We start from the raw sequence: 25,964 nt of genomic DNA on the forward strand, positions 1-25,964 counted from the left end.
GATAAATGCAAATATCATGTCAAAAGTAATTTAAAAATAGATTAGAATAGAACTTTGTTATTATTGGTTTTGTTTTTTGTGTAATAAAAATGAATAAACTTTTTGCTTTGTATCGGATACTTATTGCACCCACTGTAAGTGTAATTCTGTTACTTTGTGGGGAAGGTTTTTTCTGTCTGGTAACAATGATTCTTATCACTTATCTCTGCCTGTATGTGTACGCAAGTCTCTTATTTAGTGCGCCATGCTTGTGTGCGGCGTGATCGTCTATCTATGTATGTACGTCTATACAGGTGGTCGTCTCCCTTCTAGTGTGGGTGTATATGTCTTGAGTTGGAAGCCATGTTTAGTTTCAGAAGAGTTTCTGATGGATAGTTATTCTATACAAGTCCAGGAGATGACGAATTCTCAGTGGACTGCTGTTCTGTACAGGTTCCGGACTTTATAATTTTGTAGCCAAAGAACAAAAGATCCTTCTCATGTTGACACAAAAAAAAATTATGTGCTAGGATGCTAAAAAGGTTTAATTTTTATGGAGCAATTCTGGTTTCTGATTGGTTGATAGCAGAAAGTGAATTAATTTGATTCGTCAGTTCCTAGCAGCAGCGTTTATAAATAAAATCTCTCAAAACTGAGGGACCATACCCTATTACAAGTACATTGTGATGGGATGTGTCTCCTAGCGGCTTCGGCTGCAGGGAGACAGGGTAGTACACCACAAGGATTCGTCACTTGACACTCAGCCCAACAGGTGAGGGGCCGGGAACCGGCCCAGCACCTGTTGGACTGAGGTACACCGCCTGGGTAATACCTAGGAGGTCCACCCTCCCAGGCCTTGCCACCGGGCTTTCCAGTGGGGCAAGTTTATTGCTTGCTGCCTGAGGCGCCCCGACCGGGGAATGCCGACGGGGTTACTCAGGCAATTTTTAAAATTGCAGGAGTGCCCCTTCTTTAGGGGAGCCTGCGGGGTCCCCACTTTCCGGCCTTGTGCCACATTTTGCTGAGGTGGGCAGCAATTAAATATTTACCCTATTGTGAGTCCAAAATATTTCAACATGCCTCCTATTTTTTTATATAATTGGGAAGTCCTTTTGGTTCATTTTTAAGTCTGTTCAAAAATAAATATATATTTTTATTTTCAATTATACATAATAAAAAGCAGAATCATTTGGATCTTAAAATTTGAGCATGTAAAAAAAAGAAGCCTATTTTAATTTTGTTCAAAATAAAATAAAAATATATGTGTGTATATAGAAAAGAGAAACAAAATAAATATATTTTTATTTTTACCTTAAAAAGGTGGGCATGTGAAAAAGAAAGCCATTTCTTAATTTTGATTATGCAGTTTCGTTCCAAAAACGCATACATGTATATATATATATATATATATATATATATATATATATATATATATATTTTGTGTACAGAAAGTTGTTAGTTGAGACAGGTCATTGGTACCGTCGGTTTCAAGCCCGATAATAAGGCCCGTTTAAGGTATCCTTATCAAGCTCTCTTCAGCCAATATTCGTCTAAGCAATAAGTATCCGATACAAAGCAATAAGTATCCGATACAAAGCAATATGTATCCGATACAAAGCAATATGTATCCGATACAAAGCAATATGTATCCGATACAAAGCAATAAGTATCCGATACAAAGCAATATGTATCCGATACAAAGCAATAAGTATCCGATACAAAGCAATATGTATCCGATACAAAGCAATAAGTATCCGATACAAAGCAATAAGTATTCGATACAAGGCAATATGTATCCGATACAAAGCAATAAGTATCCGATACAAAGCAATATGTATCCGATACAAAGCAATATGTATCCGATACAAAGCAATATGTATCCGATACAAAGCAATAAGTATCCGATACAAAGCAATAAGTATTCGATACAAGGCAATAAGTATCCAATACAAAGCAATAAGTATCCAATACAAAGAGACGAATATTGGCTGAAGAGAGCTTGATAAGGATACCTTAAACGGGCCTTATTATCGGGCTTGAAACCGACGGTACCAATGACCTGTCTCAACTAACAACTTTCTGTACACAAAATATAAGTACGCTCTTAAAATTTGGATTTTCCTTTTAATTGAGCACTCTGCTGGAATTCTTTTTCCAAAAAAAAAAAAAAACTAATCATATATATATATATATATGTATAAATACATTTGAAGCCAAAAACTGCAACGCGAAATTTTTTATAAAATAAACGAGTCTTTATTTTTTAAGAAATATATTTCGGAGTAAGACTCCTTTGTCAATCTTTTTTCCCCCCTTTTTCTTTGACATGATGTAGAGTGGAAGATAGTTCGATGAAGAGTCCACGTGATGTTGTTAACTGTGGGTTTTTTTATGAAGCTGGATAAGTGACACGTGGTCGCGCATTTTGAAAATCTGGGTAGTTTTTTTTTTTGTTTCTATCCGTTAGAAGCGCTGAGTGAAATTTGAAGAATATATATGTGCATGTATATAAATATACATGTAATATGTATCCTTAAAAAAAAAGAGAATTTATTTTTTATTTTTTTGTTAATTAAAACAAAGCAAAAAGAATAGGAAACTTTCAGTAAATTAGAAAGAAACTATTGTGAATAAAATAAAAGTAAACAAAAGTCAATTGTAATTTATGTGCGCCTTTAAATAAGCATGCAAAAAGTATTTGTAAACAAAAATATATACAAAATATTTTTTAAAAAAGTGATTTTTTTTATTTATTTATTTTTTATTTCAGTAAAAGTATTAGTTACACATTAATATCTTAAAGTGTTAATACACCCAAAATGGATGCAGTTTAACGTCTTGCCCAGGACAATTATATATATATATATATATATATATATATATATATATATATATATATATGTGTGCTTGTGAAAAGTTATTTAAAGTCAAATTCTGACAATATATATATATTTTTTAATTTTTTTTTTTATAAATTATTATTTCAGTTTCGATTCAAGCTAATGCACCCAAGACATATGGATATATATATATATTTTTTTTTATTTATTTATTTATTTTTTATTTCAGTAAAAGTATTAGTTACACATTAATGTCTTAAAGTGTTAATACACCCAAAATGGATGCAGTTTAACGTCTTGCCCAGGACAATTATATATATATATATATATATATATATATATATATGCTTGTGAAAAGTTATTTAAAGTCAAATTCTGACAATATATATATATATATTTTTTTTTTTATTTTTTTTTTTTTTATAAATTATTATTTCAGTTTCGATTCAAGCTAATGCACCCAAGACATATGGATATATATATATTTTTTCTTTTATTTTTAAAATCGCAACGTTATAATATATAAAAATCCATTGAACATTAACTTTATAATAATATATACAAAATCTGCAAGAATTAAAAATATCATATTTAAGCATACTTTACGACCAGGCTTTGCCGGGCGTTCGTGCTAGCTTATATATATATATATATATATATATATATATATATATATATATATATATATATATATATATATATATATGCTTGTGAAAAGTTATTTAAAGTCAAATTCCGACAACTTTTGAGGCAAAATGCTTTACCTTCACCTTAGTTGCGGGTTTTGTGAATATATCAGCCATATTTTGTTCTGACGATATATAATTTACAATAATGGATTCCTTTTTCACTTAATTTCTGATGAAGTAGTATTAAATATCTATATTATTAGATTTTTGGTGAATTACTGTGTTCTGTGCTAAGACTATGCTGGCTTGATTATCACAATTAATTACTACAGGGGTTTCAGTTAATTCTGGTTCTAAAATAGTCTTTAGGATATTCTTTTAGGTAAAGTGCTTCTTGTACAGTATATGTGAGCACAATAAATTCTGCCTCATGTGTAGAGAGAGATACAATCTGTTGCTTTTTAGATTTCCATGAAATAATAGGCCCACTTTCTGATAGTTTGAAACAATATCCAAATATACTTTTCCGATCTTTATTGTTTCCCCAATCTGAATCTGAAAATACTTCTAATTTTAGGGAACTTGTTTATTTTCTAAATAATAAATTCTGTTCCTTAGTTCCTCTTAAATAACAACGGACTCGTTTAGCTCTATTTAAATCTTTCATTGTGGGTCTTGATAATGTTTGTGATAGATTGTGTCGGGTCTCGTAGCAGTCATTAAATAGATAAGACTTTTTATCATTTCACAGTACTGTCGATTATTTCAGATTCTGTGTCTATATTTTTATTAATATCATTTTCGACCAGTGTAGAGTGTTTCTTGCATTCTTCCATTCCAAATTTCAATAGGATTTTATCAATGTACCTTCATTTTAATAATTCTTTTTTCATGCATAAATTCTGCACCAAAAAAAGCATGATATTTTGCCAAGATCGATCATTTTGAAATTTTATTCAATTTGTTCTTAACATCGGTCAATATTATGTCACAATTTGATGCGATTAAAATGTCATCGACCCATAAAACCAAAATCAGTAGTTTATTGTCTTTGTTTTGGGTATAACAAACAGGGGTTAACTGGGCATTGTTTGAATTGTTGTTCACTCATATAATCATGAAATACTGTATTCCAACACCGTAATCTGGTCGTCTTCTACTTCTTTTGGGGGTAATGTTCAACTTTAACATTAGCATCATCACTGTCATTATCATTAATACTCTTGTCCCCGTCAACGGCGACTTCATTGTCGTCATTTGTTTTATGCATATGAGGAAATATTAATTCATCCTCTTCATATGACGGATTTTCATCTTTGAAATTATATGTGTCTGTGAATTTTACATATCGGATTTTTTTTATTTTATTTTGCTCTGGAAAAAATACTAAATAGGCTGGACTGTTTTTACTGTACCCAAGGAATATACCGCTACCGGTTTTAATATTTAATTTGCTCTTTTTATCTATAGATGTGCTTAAATTTGGTTTTCTACTGCAAAAAGCTTCATATGGGGTTTTAGATAGTCTTTTGTTAAAGCACTGGTTGCAGCCATAAGTGCATACGTCCAGAGGTTTTGGGGGAGTTTTGATTCAATGAGTAGACATCTTGCCATTTCAAAAATGGCCGCCATGATCTTTCTGTAGTTCCGTTTTGGTGAGGGGAATTAAGAGCCGATTTTTCATGTTTGATACGATGGTTAATTAATAAAAGTTCAAAGTCCTAATTAGTGACTTCTGTACCATTGGCAGAACGAATACACTTTATTGCACCGTGGGGGGGGGGGCATGTCAGCTAAATATTTTTTAGTTGCTAGCAAGGTATTAGATTTATTCTTTAAGAAATAAACCATTATTAAACTGGAACAATTGTCTACAAAATTTAATGCATACCTGAAGTTTTCTCTGACCATCAGTTCCACTGGTCCGTTCAAGTCACAACATACCAGTGATAGGATTTTCGTGGCCTTCTTGTCTGGTATCTTGTTTTGATACTTTGTCATTTTTCCCTGTGTACAAACGTTCCATCAACCACATTCAGCAACTTTTTGATATCTGGAATATTGCAGTGCTCAAAAATTTTATGCCATGTTTGCAAATCATGGCAGGCGGTTTTTAATGGGACTACATTATTTAAATAATATAGTCTTTCATTTTCTTTAATATCAAATGCAGTTTCATTCGGATACACCAGTTTTGATTTATTGAGGGTAAAGTTTATATTTGCACCTTGTTTAATGGCAGCTTGTTCAGAAAATATATTTTGTTTAAATTTTGGGATTAGAAAAGCGTTTTCCAGAATACAGAAACAAAGTTCACCTTTATTGTTCCTTAGCGAGATTTTAGCATCGCCTCTCTTCAAAACGAAATCGTTTACTCGACTGCTATTGGCCAGCTCTACAAAGTGACTCTGAGGGTTAAAATTCGGATCAAAATTGATAGCATCAGATTCCTTCATAATTACATGTGCCGTTGCACCACAATTAACAAGAAAATTGTTACTGTTTGTTGAAGTGTCAAAGTACATGAAAATAAAAATCTGTGTTCGCTAACGGAGCTCTTCACATTTTTAATGGAGTCTCCTTTGAAATTCTTGTATCTACATTGGAAACTCTTGTGATTAGATAGCCCACAATTATAACAAATAATTTTCGTACTTTTCTCAGGAGAAAAATTGTTTTTGGCAAAGTTGCGGTTTTTATTCGACGTAAAGCTATAATTAAATTTTTGAGTTTTTAAGTGGCCAATTCTAAATTTCATGATATTTGAAGATTCGTTTTTTTTTCTGTGATCTCAGTTTCCTCATAACTCCTAAGTGCAACCTTGAATTGACTAAAAGTCATGGATTTTTCTTTCTGAGTTATCACGGTTGTAAACGGCTTAAAGCCACTTGACAACCCTTTAAGAACCATGGAGATTAACAGACTGTCGCTAATAACTTCGCCAGATATTTTTAATGAATTTGCTGTTGTTTTGGCTCTTATAATCAGTAATCGTCTCGGCTTCCGTACGTTTCAGAAATGTCAGTTTAGTAAATAAAGAAATAATTTTGGGTTTCCTTTTGATAAATAATGCTTTCTTGATACGTTCCATGCCTTGTAGCCATCATCCAAGACTTCTAAACACTGTATTAATTCCGCAAAGACAATTGCATTCTTTTCAATAAAGTCGTTTCTGTTTTCAAGTTGTGCGTGAATTACTTTGTGTTACTTTCACTTGCCACAATTCGAATTTTGATCCTTTTTTTTTTTTTTACACAGTGATCACCGCTTATCAAGGCCCGGAAGCCACTCAGGGATAAGGGTTATTGCAAGTACATTACGTTAGTGTGGAGATTTGATGAAGTGTTTACTTAAGGGGGCGGTTCATTAGGAATTTGTTAACGTTGGACTTGAAGACATCCAAGTTGTAGTCCAGTGGGAAGCAGGCAGACGGAACAGAGTTCCACAGGCATGCAGTTCTAAGAAAGAAGCTTTGTTCATGGAATCCGCGTTTTGATTTAGGCACAGATATAGAGTGGGGGAAATTTTTCACAGTGGATTCAGCTAGACGGGTGTTTTTAGTGAAAGATTGGTGAGGGGGGACCAGAGATTGGAGTTCAGACGAGCACCTGCCATGGAAATAATGATAAAACAAGGATAGGCTCGCAACGTCTCTTCTGTGGGAGAGAGGTTGCAGGGTAGAGAAAAGGGCATCCCCCACTAAGCCACAAAGTCTATTTTGTACTCTGTCAAGGCAGGATATGCTGTTTTTTGCAGCTCCTTCCCAGATATGGCAACAGTATTCCATCCTTGGACGTACTTGGCTTTTATATAGATAGAGAATTGCATCAGTAGTGAGATATCTTCTGGAGCAGTAGAAGGATCCCACCATCTTTCCAGCGACCTTGGCAACAGACTTGATGTACGTATTCCATTTCAGATCAGGAGTAAAGGTCAAACCCAGAAGCTTGTCAAAACACGATCTATCATGATCTATCAAAGTAAAATCTCCCACTGAGTCCATAACCGCTTGAGTTGTAAGCCATGTTTAGTTTCAGAAGAGTCCTGGAGATGACAAATTCTTAGTGGACAAATGTTCTGTACAGGTTTCGGACTTTATAATTTTGCAGCCATAGAACCAAAGATCCTTCCCATGTTGACACAAAAAAATAAGTGCAAGCTTGCTAAAAAGGCTTAATTTTTATGGAGCAATTCTGGTTTCTGATTGGTTGATAGCAGAATGTGAATTAACTATCGCCATGTAAAAAACCCTGTAATTGACCCAAAAACTGACGACACTACCATCTATGGCAGCACATCTAAGACAGTAAACGACCAAGTTCTCTCCGATTCTCTCTCCTCTGATCTTGATCACGTTGTACAATGGGGAAAGGAGTGGCTGGTTACTTTTAATGCATCTAAAACCAGGCTTTTATCTTTACATTATCAACGTTCTGATCCCCATCTGGCATCAATTAAAATGAATGGCTCTCGTCTTGGGGAGGCCTCAAGTTTTGACAGGCTTCTGGGCTTGACCTTTACTCCTGATCGTACATCAAATCTGTTGCCAATGCCGCTGGAAAAATGGTCGGATCCTTCTATCGATCCAGTAGATATCTCACTGCTGATGCAATTCTCTATCTATATAAGAGCCAGATACGTCCAAGGATGGAATACTGTTGCCACATATGGGCAGGAGCTGCTAGAAAAGACTTGTCCTGCCTTGATAGGGTTCAAAATAGACTTCTAGGCCTGGTGGGAGATGTCCTTTTCTCTTCGCTGCAACCTCTATCTCACAGAAGAGATGTTGCGAGTTTGTTATTTATCGTTATTTTCATGGAAAGTGTTCGACTGAGCTTCAATCTATGGTCCTCCCTCGCCAAACTTTCACAAGAAACACTAGACTAGCTGAAAACATTATCAATAATTTTCCCCACTCTTTATCTGTGCCTAAACCTAAACATAGATTCCATGATCCAAGCTTCTTTCTAAGAACTGCACGCCTGCGGAATTGTCTTCCGTTTTCCTGCTTTCCAGCTGTCTATAATATGGTTGTCTTCAAGTCTAACGTGAACAAGTTTCTGATGAGCTGTTCCACTTAAGTTAACAAATTTACCGAACTTCCATTACTATCGATTACTATATTGTCCTTTTGACTACTCTACACTCTTTAACCCTTATACTTGAGTGGCCTATCGGCCTTGATAAGTGGTGACGCCTATGTAAAAAAAAAAAAAAAATTACCTCCCAAAAATATTTTGTAAGATTTGAAACCACAAGATTCATTAATCTGTGATCTAATTCATCTCATTATTCTGATATATATATATATATATATATATATATATATATATATATATATATATATATATGTATATATATAATGAGTTCATAAAGTCCATGTGTATTAAAAACAATTTATAACTTTATTTTCATTTTTAGTCCCCCAACAAAAGGAGGATGGCCTGTAAATTCACCCTCGTCCGTTCGTCTGTTTGCACCTTTCTCAATAACTACGCCTTGAATTTTTAAAATATTTTGCACAAAGGGGGGGGGGGGAATGATGGCCTTAGACATTTCTGTTTTTGCATGGCGCAGAATTCAAATTTACATATGTTAAAGCCTAAAACTGCACCGTTTGTTTATTTTCACTAGGATTTGATGTTCCCTGGGAAGTTTTGGAGCTAAATGGAGGGGGGGTAAATGCTGAACTTAATCATTTTTCTTATACCTCGTTCACTGTGCACTCACGGGGAACCATGCATGCTTCACTTGTTTTTACAATTTTTTGTTTATCGCAAATGCAAATAAATTATAATTTCTTTTTTAATGTACGCAGACTTTGGTTCTTCTGCAGAAGATGTCTCCCTGAACTACTTTTGCTTTTACTCACTTACATGGATTCGTATGTGTGTTTGTGTGTGTTCGGGGGAAAAAAATAAAATGAAATTTAAAACGAGTGTAAAAGGGGGAAACTACAAAAAAAATAAAATTAAATCATCATCATCATCATCATCATCATAAAACTGAATATAAATTAAAATGGTTTGTCTGTATGTATTTGTGTGTGTGTGTGTTTGTGCCTTTGTGTGCGTGTGTGCGTTTGTGTGTGTTTATGCGTTTGTGAGTGCTTGTGCATTTGTGTTTGTGTGTGTTTGTGTGTCTGCTTGTGTGCATGTATGCATTTATGTGTGTTTGTGCGTTTGTGAGTGCTTGTGCATTTGTGTGTTTGTGTGCATTTGTGTTTGTGTGTGTTTGTGTGTCTGTTTGTGCGTTTGTGAGTGCTTGTGGATTTGTGTGTTTGTGTGTGTTTGTGCGTTCGTGAGTGTTTGTGCGTTTCTTTGTGTGTGTGTATTTGTATGTGTGTTGGTGCATTTGTGGGTGCTTGTGCATTTGTGTGTGTTTGTGCGTTTGTGAGTGTTTGTGCATTTGTTTGTGTGTGTGTTTGTGCGTTTGTGAGTGTTTGTGCATTTGTTTGTGTGTGTTTGTGTGTGTGTTTGTGTATTTGTGTGTGTGTTTGTGTATTTGCATGGTTTGTCTGTATGTATTTGTGTTTTTTTTGTGTTTGTGCATTTGTGTGTTTATGCATTTGTGAGTGTTTGTGTGTGTTTGTGAATGTGCGTTTGTGTGTTTGTGCGTTTGTGTTTGTGTATTTGTGTGTGTGTTTGTGTATTTGTGTTGTTTGTGTGGTTTGTCTGTATGTATTTGTGTGTGTTTGTGTGTGTGTGTGTTTGTGTATTTGTGTGTGTTTATGTGTTTGTGGATGCGTTTGTGTATGTGTTTATGTATTTGTGTGTGTTTGTGTATTTGTGTGGTTTGTCTGTATGTATTTGTGTGTGTTTGTGTGGTTTGTCTGTATGTATTTGTGTGTGTTTGTGTGTGTGCTTGTGCATTTGTGAGTGCTTGTGCATTTGTGTGTTTGTGTGTGTGTTTGTGTGTTCGTGAGTGTTCGTGTTTGTGTGTTTGTTTGTGCGTTTGTGTGTATGCTTGCATGTGTTTGTGTATTTGTGTGGTTTGTGTGGTTTGTCTGTATGTATTTGTGTGTGTTTGTGTGTGTCTGTGCGTTCGTGAGTGTTTGTGTGTGTACCTGCGTTTGTGTGTTTGTGTATTTGTGTGTGTGTTTGTGTGTGCAGTCGTGTGTGTACGTGCGTGTCCTGCTAGTATATTATGATGACGTGGCCATATTACATTCTGACAAATTGGGTTGATTATTTTAATTACTCTCAGTAAACAAATCTTTACAGAAAATGGGAAATCTTTTGAAGCGGAAATCGTTAAATTGACACGAGCCTGTGAAGCGAATGCAGTCAGGTATTCTTGAAGCACAATAAAAATATTTCTGTCTCACCTGTCCAGTATTCAAATTCTTTCTGTGTTTACAAATTATTCTAAGCACATCAGAAAGCAGAACAGGGAAAAAATAGAAAAAAATAGAAGTCTCTCATGAAATTGAAAAACGAGTGTAAAAGGGGGGAAACTACAAAAAATAAAATGAAATCATCATCATCATCATCATCGTCATTGTCGTCGTCATCGTCATCATCATCATCGTCATCGTCATCATTGTCATCATCATCGTCATCATCATCATCATCGTCATCATTAATTTTTTGCAAACCATTAATATATATATATATATATATATATATATATATATATATATATATATATATATATATATACTAGTGAGGGAGGAGGGGCGGCTTTGCCCGGTCGTAAAATGCACTTAAATATATTTTAATTTGTCCATATTTCATATATATTATTATTTAAGAGTCGTGATTTCAAAAGTAAAAAAAAAAAAGTATTTAGGTGCCATCAGCTAGAACCGAAACCGAAACTGTAGCATTCAAAGCTGGTGACGTTACCACTGTGCCAACATGACACGCATATAAATTGATTAAATATTAAAAATAAACTAAGACGAATGTACAAAATGTTTAACGAGTTTTTTCAATTTCAACCCATTTTTGATAATGTAAAAACAATTTTATCCGGCTAAAGACCCATAAAAGAACGGCCTGTAAAAAATCCAATCATTTGAGGTCTCTAGCACCACTCTGCGACTTTTAGTTTCGGAGGAGATAGAGTTTGAAAATATGTAGATAGACAAGAGAGACAGGCAGGCAGATAGACCAACTGACAGATAGCCGTTTGTTATATATATATATATATATATATATATATATATATATATATATACATACATATAACAAATTTGTAGTATTCCAAATTATACTGGGTTAATATAATTCAGTAATTATTCATATACCAATAAATTTAAGCCAAAAAGGAGAGATGGCTTAAAAAGTAAGCTACAAAATTATCATATTTCATAATTGAGCATTCATATACTATATAGACAAAAACCAAGACTTCAAGAAATGGGTTGATAGCAACAAAAAGTGTATTTAATTGTTAGTTACTGTTGTTTCAAGACCATTCCGACAAATTCAAACAATATGTCGTTTGAAAATGCTGTTCTTGTGAAAATTTTCAAACGACATATTGTTTGAATTTGTCGAAATGGTCCTGAAACAATTGTAACTAACAACGAAATAGACTTTTGTTACTATTAACCCATTTCTTGAAGTCTTGGTTTTTGTTAAAACAGTATATATATATATATATATATATTATATCTATAAAAGTGAACCTGTCTTTCTGTCTGTCTGTCTGTCTGTCTGTGTGTCTGTCTGTCTGTGTACATTTCCCTACGCAATAACTCTGTCAATTTTTAGTCTATAGACTCGAAATTTGAAATACCGGGTACTGAGATTTGGGAAAATCGATGTGACGGGTGTCAGCCAGAAATTTGGCTGTTAAGGGGTCAAATTTCAACGATTTGACCTTTAAGAACTCTACCAAACTCCTCCGACAATTTTGGGTCTAGACACTTGAAATTTTAGATTTAGGTTCCTTGAACATGGATCTAACTTAATAAAGTGATTTGAGCCCGAAACAATAAATTTTAAGGGGTCATAATAGGGGTCAAAGTTTTAAAAAATTAACCATTTTTTTTGTTTTTTTGCTTTTTTTGCACAGCATACACCTCCAAACACCCGAGCAACGCCGGGCACCCCTGCTAGTATATATATATATATATATATATATATATATATATATATATATATATATAATCAAGGATGAATATTTGTTTATGTTCCTAATATTACATTATGATTTGGCTTTCAAGCGTACTAGATGCGTATCTTATTTTATATATATATATATATATATATATATATATATATATATATATATATATATATATGGCTCACTGTATATGGGCTTCTAGCTTTACTTCCATATGGGCACTCGTCAATACTAAAATAAACAAAAAATGCAAGAAAATTACCTCCACTTGGAGATAATTTTCTTGCAAACCATCCGTTCATTTATAATTAAAAGGCTTTTTTATTAGTTCTATCATTATATGCTATGCACAAGCTACCTAATAAGGTTTCATCGATAACACATAACTTGTAAGTTTTGAAGCAAAATTATTTTAAATTAGTGCACTAACCTTAAATGTTCATTTTTTTTTTTCAGTCCTCAGTTTCATATTCGTACATGCATAATATCCTTCAGAATTTAACCCTTTAATGGTCAATAAATGAGTACCAGTTTTTTTTTTTTCCTGTTGTCTTTGTACTAATCAGTCACCATTTATCAGGGATAAAATGCACTCGAGGAAAGAAGGTGAATGAGATGGATAATCTGGCAATGCAATTATGATGAATACTGTGAGAGGATTGGAAATCTCCACATACCATCTGCTCAAAACGAGCAATTCTTCCCTCTTTGCCAGAAAGGTTGCTCATGGAATGCGAGAACTAAAAGAAGAAAAGAGGATAAACAGAAATTTAAAACCCTTGAAAAGGCATACTCTCATCCCGTCAGACATGTCTGGATAGAAGTCTTAAGTAATTCGCAATTGTATTTTGAATATTCGAGAGGACAGCGCAATGAGAATTTGTTAACATTGAACTTGAAAATAACACTGTTGTAGTTAGCTAGGAAGCAGCCCGTTGGTATTGTGTTCCGCAGACAAGTAGTTCTTGGAAAGAAACTTTGCACATGGAAGTTTTATTTAGTTTTTGGTACACAGGAATTATTTACAATGATTGTAGCAAGACGCGTTCTTGCCGGTCACCCAGCTAGTTTAGTAAAAATTGTTGAAAGAAATATATTTGTGTAAAAAAAAAGAGCTTCAAATTTAAATATGTTAAGGCCTTGGGGACTTTTGGGGCTAAATGAGGGTGGGGGAGGCAAATAATGGACTTAATCATTTTTTTTTTTTTTTTTTTGCATAGTGTAGAACTTAAATTTACATATATTAAGGCCTAAAACTGCACCGTTTGTTCATTTTCATCAGGATTTGACGTCCCCTGGAGACTTTTTGAGCTAAATGGAGGGGGGGGGGGTGAACTTAGTAATTTTTTATGCCTCATTCACTGTGCACTCACGGAGGACCATGCATGTTTCACTTGTTTTTCTGTTTTTTTTTTTGTTTTTTTTTAATCAGTTACTATCTATCAAGGCTAAAAATGCACTAGAGAAAAGGAAGATAATGCGATAAATAGCCTGGCAACAAAATTATGAAAAATATTATGAGAGGATTTAAAATCTTCTCATACCACCTGCTCAAAACAACAGCTGATCTAGAAAACAGCAATTCCTCCTCCTTTTTCAGAAATGTTGCTCATGGAATGTGAGAAGTAAAGAAAAAAATAGGGAGGAGGGAATATATATATATATATATATATATATATATATATATATATATATATATATATAATCCAATCACTTTCTATTGTTCAAATTGATTACCACTATCAAATAGTGTTTGCACCTGGAAAAGGAGTGGTACTCACCTTGCTCTGTGTACAGATAAAAAAAACCCAAAGAGGAGGCTTCAGGTCTCCCTTGACTGTGGTTAATCAATTATGTTAAAAAAAAATTTAAAGAAACACAACTCGTATTATGTAGATTCTTCGGACTACTGTTCTCATCTTGGGTGTTATTTTCACAGCGTTTCGATGTAACAATGTATCATGTTGAACTTGTGAATATTTACTTCACCTGGGTAGCATGTTCTTGTTCCATCAGCCATGACTGGATAGAGGTCCCCAACCAGTTCGCAATAGTATTTTTTGGTCATCCACACTGAGAATTGAACCTTCAGGAGAATATCACTTTTACAATTGATTTTTTCCAAGTTCTCTAACCATCACTGTGCCACAAGCCCTTGCGCTTACATCGATTGAAACGTTGTAAAAAATTGCACTTAAAATGAGAGCAGTAGTCCAAAGAATACAAATAATACAAATAATTAATCCTCATCTCAAAAATTCAGAAACGTAAAAAAAAAACAAAAAAAAAACAAACAAAACTTATTTCTTTTGTTATATTTCTAGAGAGATATATCCACCAAAATGGTCATCGACACTTATTGATCAGTGGATTGAAAAGACGGAGACTGTCTCAAGAGGAATGTGTAAGTATTGCCTTGTTCTTCTTCTTCTTCTTCTTCTTCTTATTATTATTATTATTATTATTATTATTATTATTCTTGGTCCTGGATATGACCTTAAACTATATCCAGTGGTGAGGCACTTGCTCACACCTCTGCATTTATATTTGCCCTCTATCGTCACCATAATAGCTTGCTCACATCTGCTTGCTCATCCTTTGGCTAAGTTTCCGAGACCTTTTTTTTTTTTTTTATACAGTGATCACCACTTATCAAGGCCCGGAAGCCACTCAGGGATAAGGGTTATTGCAAGTACATTATGTTAGTGGAGATTTGATGAAGTGTTTACTTAAGGGGGCGGTTCATTAGGAATTTGTTAACGTTGGACTTGAAGACATCCAAGTTGTAGTCAGGTAGGAAGCAGGCAGACGGAACAGAGTTCCACAGGCGTGCAGTTCTAAGAAAGAAGCTTTGTTCATGGAATCCACGTTTTGGTTTAGGCACAGATAAAAAGTGGGGGAAATTTTTCACAGTGGATTCAGCTAGACGGGTGTTTTTCGTGAAAGATTGGTGAGGGGGGGACCAGAGATTGGAGCTCAGACGAGCACCTGCCATGGAAATAACGATAAAACAAGGATAGGCTCGCAACGTCTCTTCTGTGGGAGAGAGGTTGCAGGGTAGAGAAAAGACCTTTTTCTCACAACTTGCCCTGAGCTATGTTCATCTTCCATTCTGTCCTCATTGAGATCTTCCTACCACTCGGTTGTCTTAGTTAAGATAAAAAAAAAAAATGTAATAAGCCCTCAGACGTATCTCTCCATCATACAGTATATCGATACTCTATGGCTGACTGGGATAGCTTCCGTACATTTATATCAAATCTACCTCTGCATTTCATATTTAAAAAGAACATGTCCTCTAAAGTATCAGACCTGATGGAATGGTTAATTGTAGGTATAGACCGCTTCATACCCTAAAAAAAAAATTCCAGCAAAAACCTAACAGCCAGCTGTTCTCTCCAGAATGTGCTGCTGCTATTGCACACAGAAATCACTTTTTCCATTGCTTCCAACATAATAGATGTACTGAGACTAAAGCCGCCTTTAGGACTACCAGCAACCAATGTAAAAGATTAATAAAGAACGCAAGATAGTTGTATGCCCAGTCTGTCAAGCTGAGCAGCGGCTTGGTTCCCACCAATTTTGGCAAATAACAAACAGGGTCCTGAATAGAAGTGTATTCTCTATCCCAACCATCATCAATGGACCTGAGGTAATCTCGTCAGCATTGGACAAAGCCAAACTCTTTGCCAAAAATTTTGCAGCTAATTCTATCCTATGTGATCAGAGCTGCCAACCTCCTATATTTCCTCCTGTGTCTGAAAAGAGGCTACGCCGCATACAAATATCTGTACGTGATGTTACCAAGCTAATCAAAAACGTTGATTCTTTCATTGAATTATTTCCATTATTGATTTTCGATACTTATTGAAGCCATTCTGACACAAAACCTATCTAAGAACGCTTTTTTTTTTTCGTGAAAATGCTGGCCAATTTTTAAGAAGGTGCCCAACGATTTTAATTTATTTATTTATCAAAATTGTTTGTCAATGTTTAAACTCTAGAATAAAAATTAAAGAAAAAGGCATAATTATAATCGAAAAGTCATTACATGGTAATTTCAATGAAAAAAAAAGGTACTTATGCAGTTTATAGACCGTGCTGAAATAGTAGCGTTATTAACTAGAAAAACATTTTTGACATGGGGAGGTGGAACGGCTTTGTTAACTATTCTGTACTTTCACCCAACAATTTAATAAAAAAAAAAATATATATCATAAAACAATTCAATAAACGAAATATATATATATATATATATGTATAACTACTTAATTTACTCACATAAATGGCCCTGTCGGTGAGGCATTAGAATACGCCGACTGCCCCCCTGCAGAGGGTAAAAGTCCCGCAATGGGGGTCCTGGATATGACCTTAAACTATATCCAGTGGTGAGGCCCCAGCTTGTGGGCTTTGGGGATTGTGGAGCCACCCTTTAATTACCATTGCTCCCAGGTCCACTCTGACCCGGAGTGGTAGTACCTGTTAGGGTCCCAACTATGGGTTAAATAGAAACCGACGTGAAAACAACAAATATATTCTATTAAAAAAAATTTTTCTTCAAAATCTTTGGATTCGGCATTAAATAACCTAAAAAGGGTTGATATGCCGTAAAATAAAAATAACCAACCAACCAACTCACATAAAATTAATATACGAAAGTATAGATTTATGCATAAACTTTAAGTATTTACATCAAAAGTGCTCAATACGTAGGTAGAGCTAGTTAGTAATTCATAAAATATATATGGCGATTAAGCTACACTGAATATTCCGACTACACACGGAAAAAGCCAAATGAAGTTCCAACTTTTACATAATTTACTAAATGCCCTTATTATGTTTGCAATTTTACATTTGGAATTTTGCGGATATAACTCTGGTCTTTCCAAGACTACGGTCTTCATCTCTGTTTGTGATAATCATTTTTTTTAACCTCCTTACATCAAGTGGCATTATACTTTGTCTGGAGTAATTTCTATAAAAAAAATTAAATAAATAAAAAATAATAACCAACCCACATTTTTATACTGAAGAAGGTCAGAGGTTACGTCGACCGAAACGTTGTGAAAATAACACTCTCGATGAGAATGGTAGTCTGAAGAATCCAAAGAATACGAATAATCAATTATCATCGCAAAAATTTAGAAATGTGAACAATAAGTTGACAAGATACACCTGGAGAAGGTCGGAGGTTACATCGAGCAAAACATTGTGAAAATGACACTCATGATGAGGGAGAAGTCCAAAGAATCCAAATAATACGAATAATTAATCCTCATCTCAAAAATAATGTTGTTTTGTTTTTTTTGTATTTCAGATGAAATAGCCGGAACGTACGTGTTAGAGATTGAAAGAACACACGAAGAAAATATTCGAAAATACATGGATAAACTAGAAGAGACAAAGGTGAGTTTTCCTGTGTATTATTTCTTAACAAACATTTGTTGAAAGCGTAGAAAGGGAAGTCAATGTTACTGTGATCCTATGGTCGCCCCCCCCCAGAGTGTAAGGAAGTGATTCATAAAAAAAAAAGAAAAAAAAAAACTATAACAACGAGAGGAAATAGTTCATTAGCAAAACAAGAATATAGTAAGTGAAGTTAGTAAAAAGACGATGGGGAGCCGCCGTTTTTTTTTTAAATCTCAAGACAGGTAGATGCATATTGGTCGGTGATCAGTTTCCAAATAACCAGCTGTTAGTGGCTGATAACACAAGTACAGATGAAAGTAGTCAGTTCATATTAATCAAGGTTAATATATTTAGAGTCAGTTTTAGGATGGGGGATTTTGCTACAGTTGATGGCAGTTTTCAGTTTGGGACAGTCGATGGCAGGTTGTGGCTCAGAACAGATTGGGATAGTTTTAGCCACCAACAGTGAAGGCATCAACAGATGACTAAGATGTGGACAATAGCGTTTAGAGGGTCGTTTTCTATAATGGTATCGCATACACAACCAGAACTACAGAGGGAGGGAACTACAGATATGCAACAGAGGTGGGGGATTTTCAAGCATGCGACAGAGGGGGATTTCCAAGCACGCAACAGAAGGGAGGGATCTCCGAACGCGCAACAGAGAGGGGGATCTTCAGATGGGCAATAGAGAGGGGAGTTCTTCAGGCGCACAACAGAGGGAGGAATCTCTGGGCGCACAACAGAGGGGAGTGGAATCTTCAGACCTACGACAAGGGGAGGATGTTCAGGCACACAACAGAGAGGGGGATCTTTAGGTAGGCAACAGAGAAAGGGTTCTTCAGGCACACAACAGAGGAGAGGAAATCTTTGGGCACGCAATAGAGGGGGTAGAATATTCAGGCCTAAAACAGGCATACAAGAGAAGGGGGTTCCTCAGGCATGCAACAGAGGGGAAGTGAATCTCTGGGTGCACTGCAGAGAGGATGGGTTCTTCAGGTCTACAACAGAGAGGAGGATTTTCATGGGTGTGTGGGAGTATTAAAAAAAAAGGCTTTCATTCTTCCGCATTTGCACTAGAAATTTAAAAAATATCAGAAAGAAAAAAAGATTAGAAAAGAAATCATCATTTGATGGTTAGGAAATTTGTTTGTGGTAATGCGAATCACCAATTGAGGAGGGATTACCAAATGGGGCATGTTAAAAAAGAGGAGAATTGTTCAGTCTTAAGGGATGATGAATAAGCCATATAATAATGCCTGTGTAGGAAGTCTATTTTAAAGCAAAGGATGCGCAATCCCCAAGCACATAGGTCCTGGATATGACCTAAAACTATATCCAATGGTGAGGCCCCACCTGGCAGGATTTGGGGAGTGTGGAGCCACCCTTTAATTGCCATTGCTCCCAGGTCCACTCTGACCCGGAGTGGTAGTACCTGTTAGGGTCTCAACTATGGGTTAAATAGAATCTGATAATAAATAACTAGATTCGGCATTAAAAGGTTGATATGCTGTAAAACAAAAACAACCAACCAACCAAGCACATAATAGCTTCTTCCCCAGGACTGCTAGACTATGGAACTCCCTTCAGGGATCCTGCTTTTCCAACTGTACTTACATGCAAAAATGCAAGAGTAATGGTAACAGACATCTTGCTGCCCACCTCTCTTCATAATATCCCTGCAACTTATGGCCCCAATAGTAGCCCCCTACTTCAAAGTGGCACTGTGCCTTGTTTGGAGTGAAAATTGAATAATTAATAAAATAAAAAAAATCTGCATTACTTGGTTCCAATGGATAAGTCCAAGATGACTAGAAACAATATGAGGATAAAGAGAGATACCTTCCACATGCAGCACCTAGTACTCCCAAATAGTCACCGATTTAGTACTGAGCAGGCTTAATGTTGCTTAACTTTGAGCAATCTGACGAATCTGTCAACATGATTATACTGTACATATCGCGTAGAAATAACTCACTATCAATGTTAGGATAATATTTGGTACCAGGACGGAAGCAGAAACTCGCAATGAAGCGAGTAACAGAAGATATTGTTGTTTGGAAGAAGCCGCTTACCTTGCAGACATGTGTATGTAATTTTGCCGTTACAAACAAAAGAAATAAAAATCCGAGTCGGCAAAATTTTTCTCTTCTCAACAAAATCATTTATTGCCGTTACTTTCGGCATCACTTAAAAAAGGTCTCTCATTACCACATGTTCATTTTCCTGGAACGTGTTTCTCCTTCCTCTGATGGTATGCTGGTCACAGCCAGATCATTCTCGTCCTTGACTTTGCACGTCCATTTTCTTCAACATCCATTTTGTTTCTCTCCCAAGCACATGGTGTATTTTTCTTTTTTTTTCCCCCTTTTTCTTGCGCACTCTTCCTAATTTGCATATGCGCCTTTATGGCTACTGCTTTGTTGCTGCTGCCAATCTCTTCGCAAACCAGCAATTCTCTGCTGCTGCTGATACTTTCCCACACGCTTATATGTACTATGTTACATATATAATCAAGATTATCCAGATGTTTTAACTTGTAGGGTATTTCATCCTGGTCTACAGATGATGTCGGGTAACCAGGAAAGAATAGGCACCATTTTGGAGACTACCTCTCCTTGTAGACTTGTATATAATAAAGTTTATCATTTTTGTATCTTGTGGAGTAATCCATTCCAGTTTACAGATAATGTTGGGTCATCAGGAGAGAATATGCACCGTTTCAGGGCCTACCTCTTGACGGGGGTTTTGCATATTGGCTTCTCTAACTGATCTAAAGCCCTATTATCTGAATTGCATTTAACTAAAGTATTCAATAGACATAGACTCAAAACTGGATGTTTAATGATTTCAGCGTCTCTCGCCTTGATCAACAGCCCAATAGCTCACGTGGCATTCAAAAAGTTCAATGGCTGCGTCTCACACATTCTCTGAGTTCAGTCACGTGTATATAAAAAAGAAAGAAGAAAACTGAACAACTAAATAAAATAAATAAATGAAATAAGTAAATCAATATTTAAATAAAAATATAGATAACAAAATTAAATTAAGTAATTATGTATATAAAATAAATTAATGATAAAAAAAATAGATAACAAATAATAAATGAGAAAAAAAAATCCTCGCACAGGTCTATCATCTTCCTCTATCGTCTTTTTTTTTTTTTGACTGGTATTTTCGTTGATCCCTTTTCACCATAAAATGCAATACAAATGATGTTATTATTTATTTATGTTTTATAGTTTTTATTTTTACTGAGTTATTACATATCACGGCTAAAAACAACTCAAAGATAAAGGTTAATGAGATGGATAGATTGCCGATTGAATGATGACGAATACTACAAGTGGATTGGAAATCTCCACATGCGATCCACTCAAAACAACAACTCACCCAGAAAACACCAGTTCTTTCCCCTTTGTCAGAAAAATAACTGATGGAATAAAGGAGGGTTAGGGAAAGTAACGAAGCTGCCAAAAGTAAACCTAAAGCCAGCTTCACACTCTCCATCAGTATGAATGGACCTTCGTTGCTACAGAACCTATCTGCCTTTTTTATCTTTTCTGTCTTCAGTCAATGAAGGAGAACTCCTTCTAGGCTACGGCAATTTTAATTTTTATCTTGATCCAAAGTTCTCCCTTTTGGGAGAGCTGGATTCTCTCTCTGTTATGTTAGTTAGTTTGCTTTTATAACTCGGAAATAGAGAAGAGTTATTGCCCTTAGTTTTTTTTATTGATTTTCCTGTAATGGCGTTTCATAAATAAAGAATATGATAAATCAGCTCTTGTCTTATCCATTCATTATCGCAAACGTCTTGTCCGATACTCCCACCACCACCACAATATAACACCTTCCATTAAAAAGCGACCCCGGGCGTCGTGGGAAAGCAAGTAAAGAACGACAGTTCTTGTTTTTAGTTGCTAAGTGTCCACGCACCTACCTCATCGGACAAGACCTGTCTGATGAAGAAACTGGCTATCTCGGTAAAACATAACGTATCCACTGCATCATGGCTGCTATATTCGAAATCGGAAATTGTGAACTGGTGTTAATCTAAAACATTCCTCTCTTATTGCTCTTGTTTTTAGTGTTACTGGGTGTCCATACATGCACCTTCTCGAACGAACTTTGCACTTCATCACAAAGTTGCCATTGAACAAGTAGTGTTTGAATGCAAATCCCAGAAAATAATTAAATGTATACAAAAAAAAAACCCAAAAAAACAGATATACACGATATAAAAACTTTTTTTTTTAAATTTTAAACATACAAAAATTCACACATAAACTTAGAAACTAGAAGGAAAAATTGTCCGATATTGAAATCTTTTCTGATGGCAAAATATGTTAACTATTTTAGATGTAGTCAGCCATCACCAAGTAGGAATTTTAACTTATTCACAACTTAGAACTGATTATTACTCAGCACTTTTATCCGTTTCACCATGGGTCCTTGTACAAGCTATCCCCATGAAATAAATAAAGTGTTCTGTTGAAATTCCATACTGATTCTGAAGTTTTACTATTATTATTATTTATTGAGTTTGACAGGATGAACCTTTAGAAGAATGGGAGGCTACATCAGCTGAAACGTTGTGAGAATAAAATCCAAGATGAGAGCCAAATAATACATCATACGCACTGCAACATCATAAAAATGGCTAAATGCTTGATTAAATTGTTCTACTTGTTTTTCAGAACATTTTTATCATGAATCGATTTTGCGATCCTGAAATGGCGTCCGAGCTGTTGGAGAGATTCTTACCTATCATCAAGGACTATGATATTGCTTTCAATGAAAACATGGTTGAATTGAAGGTTAGTATCAGTGCTGATAAATCACCATCATTACCACCACCACCACCACTACCACCACCATTATTACCATCATCACAACCACCATCATCACCACTACCACCATTGCCACTATCACCATGATCATCACCATCACCACTACCACCACCATCATCACCACCATCATCATCACCAATACCATTATCAACATCATAACCAATACCATCATCACCACATCATCATCATCATCATCATCATCATCATCATCATCATCATCATCACCACCACATCATCATCATCATCATCATCATCATCATCATCATCATTGGTTTAACGTCCGTTTTACATATTAGCATGTTTTTGGACGACTTTGGATGAAATTAATTTTCAAACTAACCAATCTCTGGCCGAGTCTTTATTTAGCCCTCTTTCTCTTAAAAGCGAACCTTATGACTTCCGTCCATGTTTTTCTTGAGCTTTTCCTGCCAACCCTGCTGCCTCAACTATTCTATATCTACTAATCCAAGCTTTCTCATACATTTTTTCTAATGTGACTAAACTAAATCTCCTGTCCTGCATACATCTCCTTATACAGTACAGATGTAATCGTCATCAGATCTAAGCTCATCCCATCCATTTTCCAGCATCATATTTGGTTTAACGTCCATTCTACATGTTAACATGGATTGAAGGACATTTCGAAACTGATTTCCAAAATAACCTATCTCTGGCCAGGTCTTTATTTATCCCTCTTTTTTTCAAATCCATCCTCATCACTTCCTTCCATGTTTTCCTTGACCTTTACTTGCCAACTGACCCTGCTACCTCAACTGTTCTACAACTGCTAACCCAAGCTTTCTCGTACATTTTTTAATGTGACCAAACCAACCAAGTATCCTGTTCTAGACACATCTTCCTACATTGCCCAGATTTAATCTTCCTCTGAGGTCATTAGATTTAAGTCCATCTTATATATCCATGGTCATCATCATATTTAGCTTGACGTTCGTTTTACAAGCTGGCATTCATTGGATGGCTTTTAGAAATTGATTTCCAAACTAACTTATCTCTGGCCAGGTCTTTATTTATCTCTATTTCTCTCTATTTCTCTCAAGTCCATTTTTATCAATCTCCCCCATCTTTTCCTTGTCCTTCTTCTGTGAACTGACCCTGTTACCTCAACTGTTCTACTTCTACTACCACGCTTTCTCATACATTTTTTTATAATGTGACCAAATTAAATCTCCTGCTCTGCACACATCTTCCTATGCTGTACAGATTTAATCTTCCTCTGAGGTCATCATATCTAAGCTTGTTTTTAAGATTCACATTGCATCTTATCATTTTTGTATCATTTCTATCCATGCAACGCATATCCTCAACCCTCACTGACCAAGTTTCATTTACATACATAATCACACTGCACATGCCTGGTAGACTCTTCCCTTGATCAATAGCGGCAACGTTGTGCCAGATAGTAATGACAAAATTTCTTATTAAACCTGCTCCTCCCTGTTCTCCCCAAAATATATTTAGCGTGCTTTATATTATAACTAGCAGGCCGCCTGGCGTTGCCCGGTCGTAATATGTATACATATTATATTTTAATTAATGCAGAATTCTTTATTCATTATTAACAGAAATACCGTAAGTATTAAGCATAACATTAAATTCCTTAAAAAAAAATGAAGTAAAGAAAAAAACAGAAAGAAACTGAGAAATGTCCGTGCGAGTATTATGTTTTTTCTATACAGTTCATTAGTCTAGTTGACACGATCTTTAAAAAGTGTTTTCAAACCTACTTATTCTTAACATAAGGAATCTGTAATGGGAACCATTCACGCATGCGCTTTCGTGAAACAGTTAGCAAATAAATAAAAATCTGATGACTTCCCGCATAACAATTTTTTTTATTTTGACCCCTTAACAGCCCTTTTTTTTTTTTCGGATAAAAACCAATTAAAAAAGTTTCCCACCTGTCTGAATACCTTATATATCAAATTTCAAGTTTGCAAATCGAAAATGCATTGAGTGTATAGGTTGAGAAGTGTCCTCATACACACACACACACACACACATTCTAACTTTTATAGATATATAGATGTAACAATTGGAAAAGATATTTCAAAAACAGAAACAACTCTTTGATATTAGGTTTAGAAATATAACTAAACTAGCTGTCCGTTAACCCTAACCCTGACCTCCGCATGACAATGTAAGGCCATAGTCTTATCCGTGTCTTACTTCTCTATTTTGCGTGGTTATTACTGTTATCAAAGTGTTATCAAAATATCTGCATATAAAATTTGGAAAAATCTGAGGTTGTAATCCCATCAAAGTTTCAACCTTGACTTCTTAATCTTTCAAGGTCAATGTTCAATAAGATGCCGTACTTCATTGGCTACAATATGAGCCAATTAACAAGTCTCTATGAAGAAAGCCATGTTTAACTTCAGAAGAATTTTCGATGGGTAGCTAATTTGTACAAGTCTTGGAGATAAAAAGAGTATTCAGTGGGTAGCTGATCTGTATAAGTCTCGGAATTTATAATTTTGCAGGCAAAGATCAAAGATCTTTCTCATGTGGGCACGAAAAATTATGTGTATTACTAAAAAATCTAATATTTTTATGGACAATTCCAGTTTCTGATTGGTTGCTAGCAGAACATGGATCCATTTGATTGGTCAGTTCATATCGCCAGTGTCTATAAGTAGAACCTTCCAATTGTTCTTTAATCATACACTTTTTATTATATCAAAAATATTGCAACAATCATTACTAAAAGTAATACTTTCACCTTTTCCATGACCTCTATATCCCCAAGTTAAACCAGTTCTGAGTTAGCCTATGATCAAAATTTTCACCAAGTTTGGTAACTATTGGTCAAGCAGCATGGACACTAGATTATACATAAATATAGTGATAAATAAATTGATTTTAAAACATGGGATGTTCGTCCGTTGGAATGACGAGGACCATCTCATCATCCTAGAAGGCTGATGGATGCCACATGCTGCATTGTGAAGCAAAGGTTGTGCAATATCCAACCACACGTCTCCTGAATTGGCACTGCTTGGTTCCAGTGGCAAGGAGAAGTCCAAGACGATTGAAAACAATGCCAAGATAAGCAGAGAGCACATACAGCATGTGGAATTCCTAAATGGTCACCCATTTTAGTACTGACCAGGTTCAATGTTGCTTAACTTCTGGTGATCTGACGGGAACTGGTGGGTCAATGT

At 35.3% G+C, this 25,964-nt stretch overlaps 1 protein-coding gene across 2 annotated transcripts in view; it reads left to right on the plus strand.

The window, feature by feature from the left end:
- The window catches only part of LOC145247958 (coiled-coil domain-containing protein 180-like), a 314,311-nt gene that overhangs the window by 50,510 nt on the left and 237,837 nt on the right, over positions 1–25,964 (plus strand). For both annotated transcript variants that reach the window (XM_080109604.1, XM_080109605.1), the window contains 3 exons: positions 14,848–14,927; positions 17,841–17,929; positions 22,630–22,749. In XM_080109604.1, the coding sequence (XP_079965730.1) occupies positions 14,848–14,927; positions 17,841–17,929; positions 22,630–22,749 (289 nt within the window). The remainder of the gene's footprint in view (positions 1–14,847; positions 14,928–17,840; positions 17,930–22,629; positions 22,750–25,964) is intronic.

Source organism: Euprymna scolopes, chromosome 26 (assembly GCF_053919585.1).
Source record: "Euprymna scolopes isolate OS-2025 chromosome 26, ASM5391958v1, whole genome shotgun sequence".
NCBI lineage: Eukaryota > Metazoa > Mollusca > Cephalopoda > Sepiida > Sepiolidae > Euprymna > Euprymna scolopes.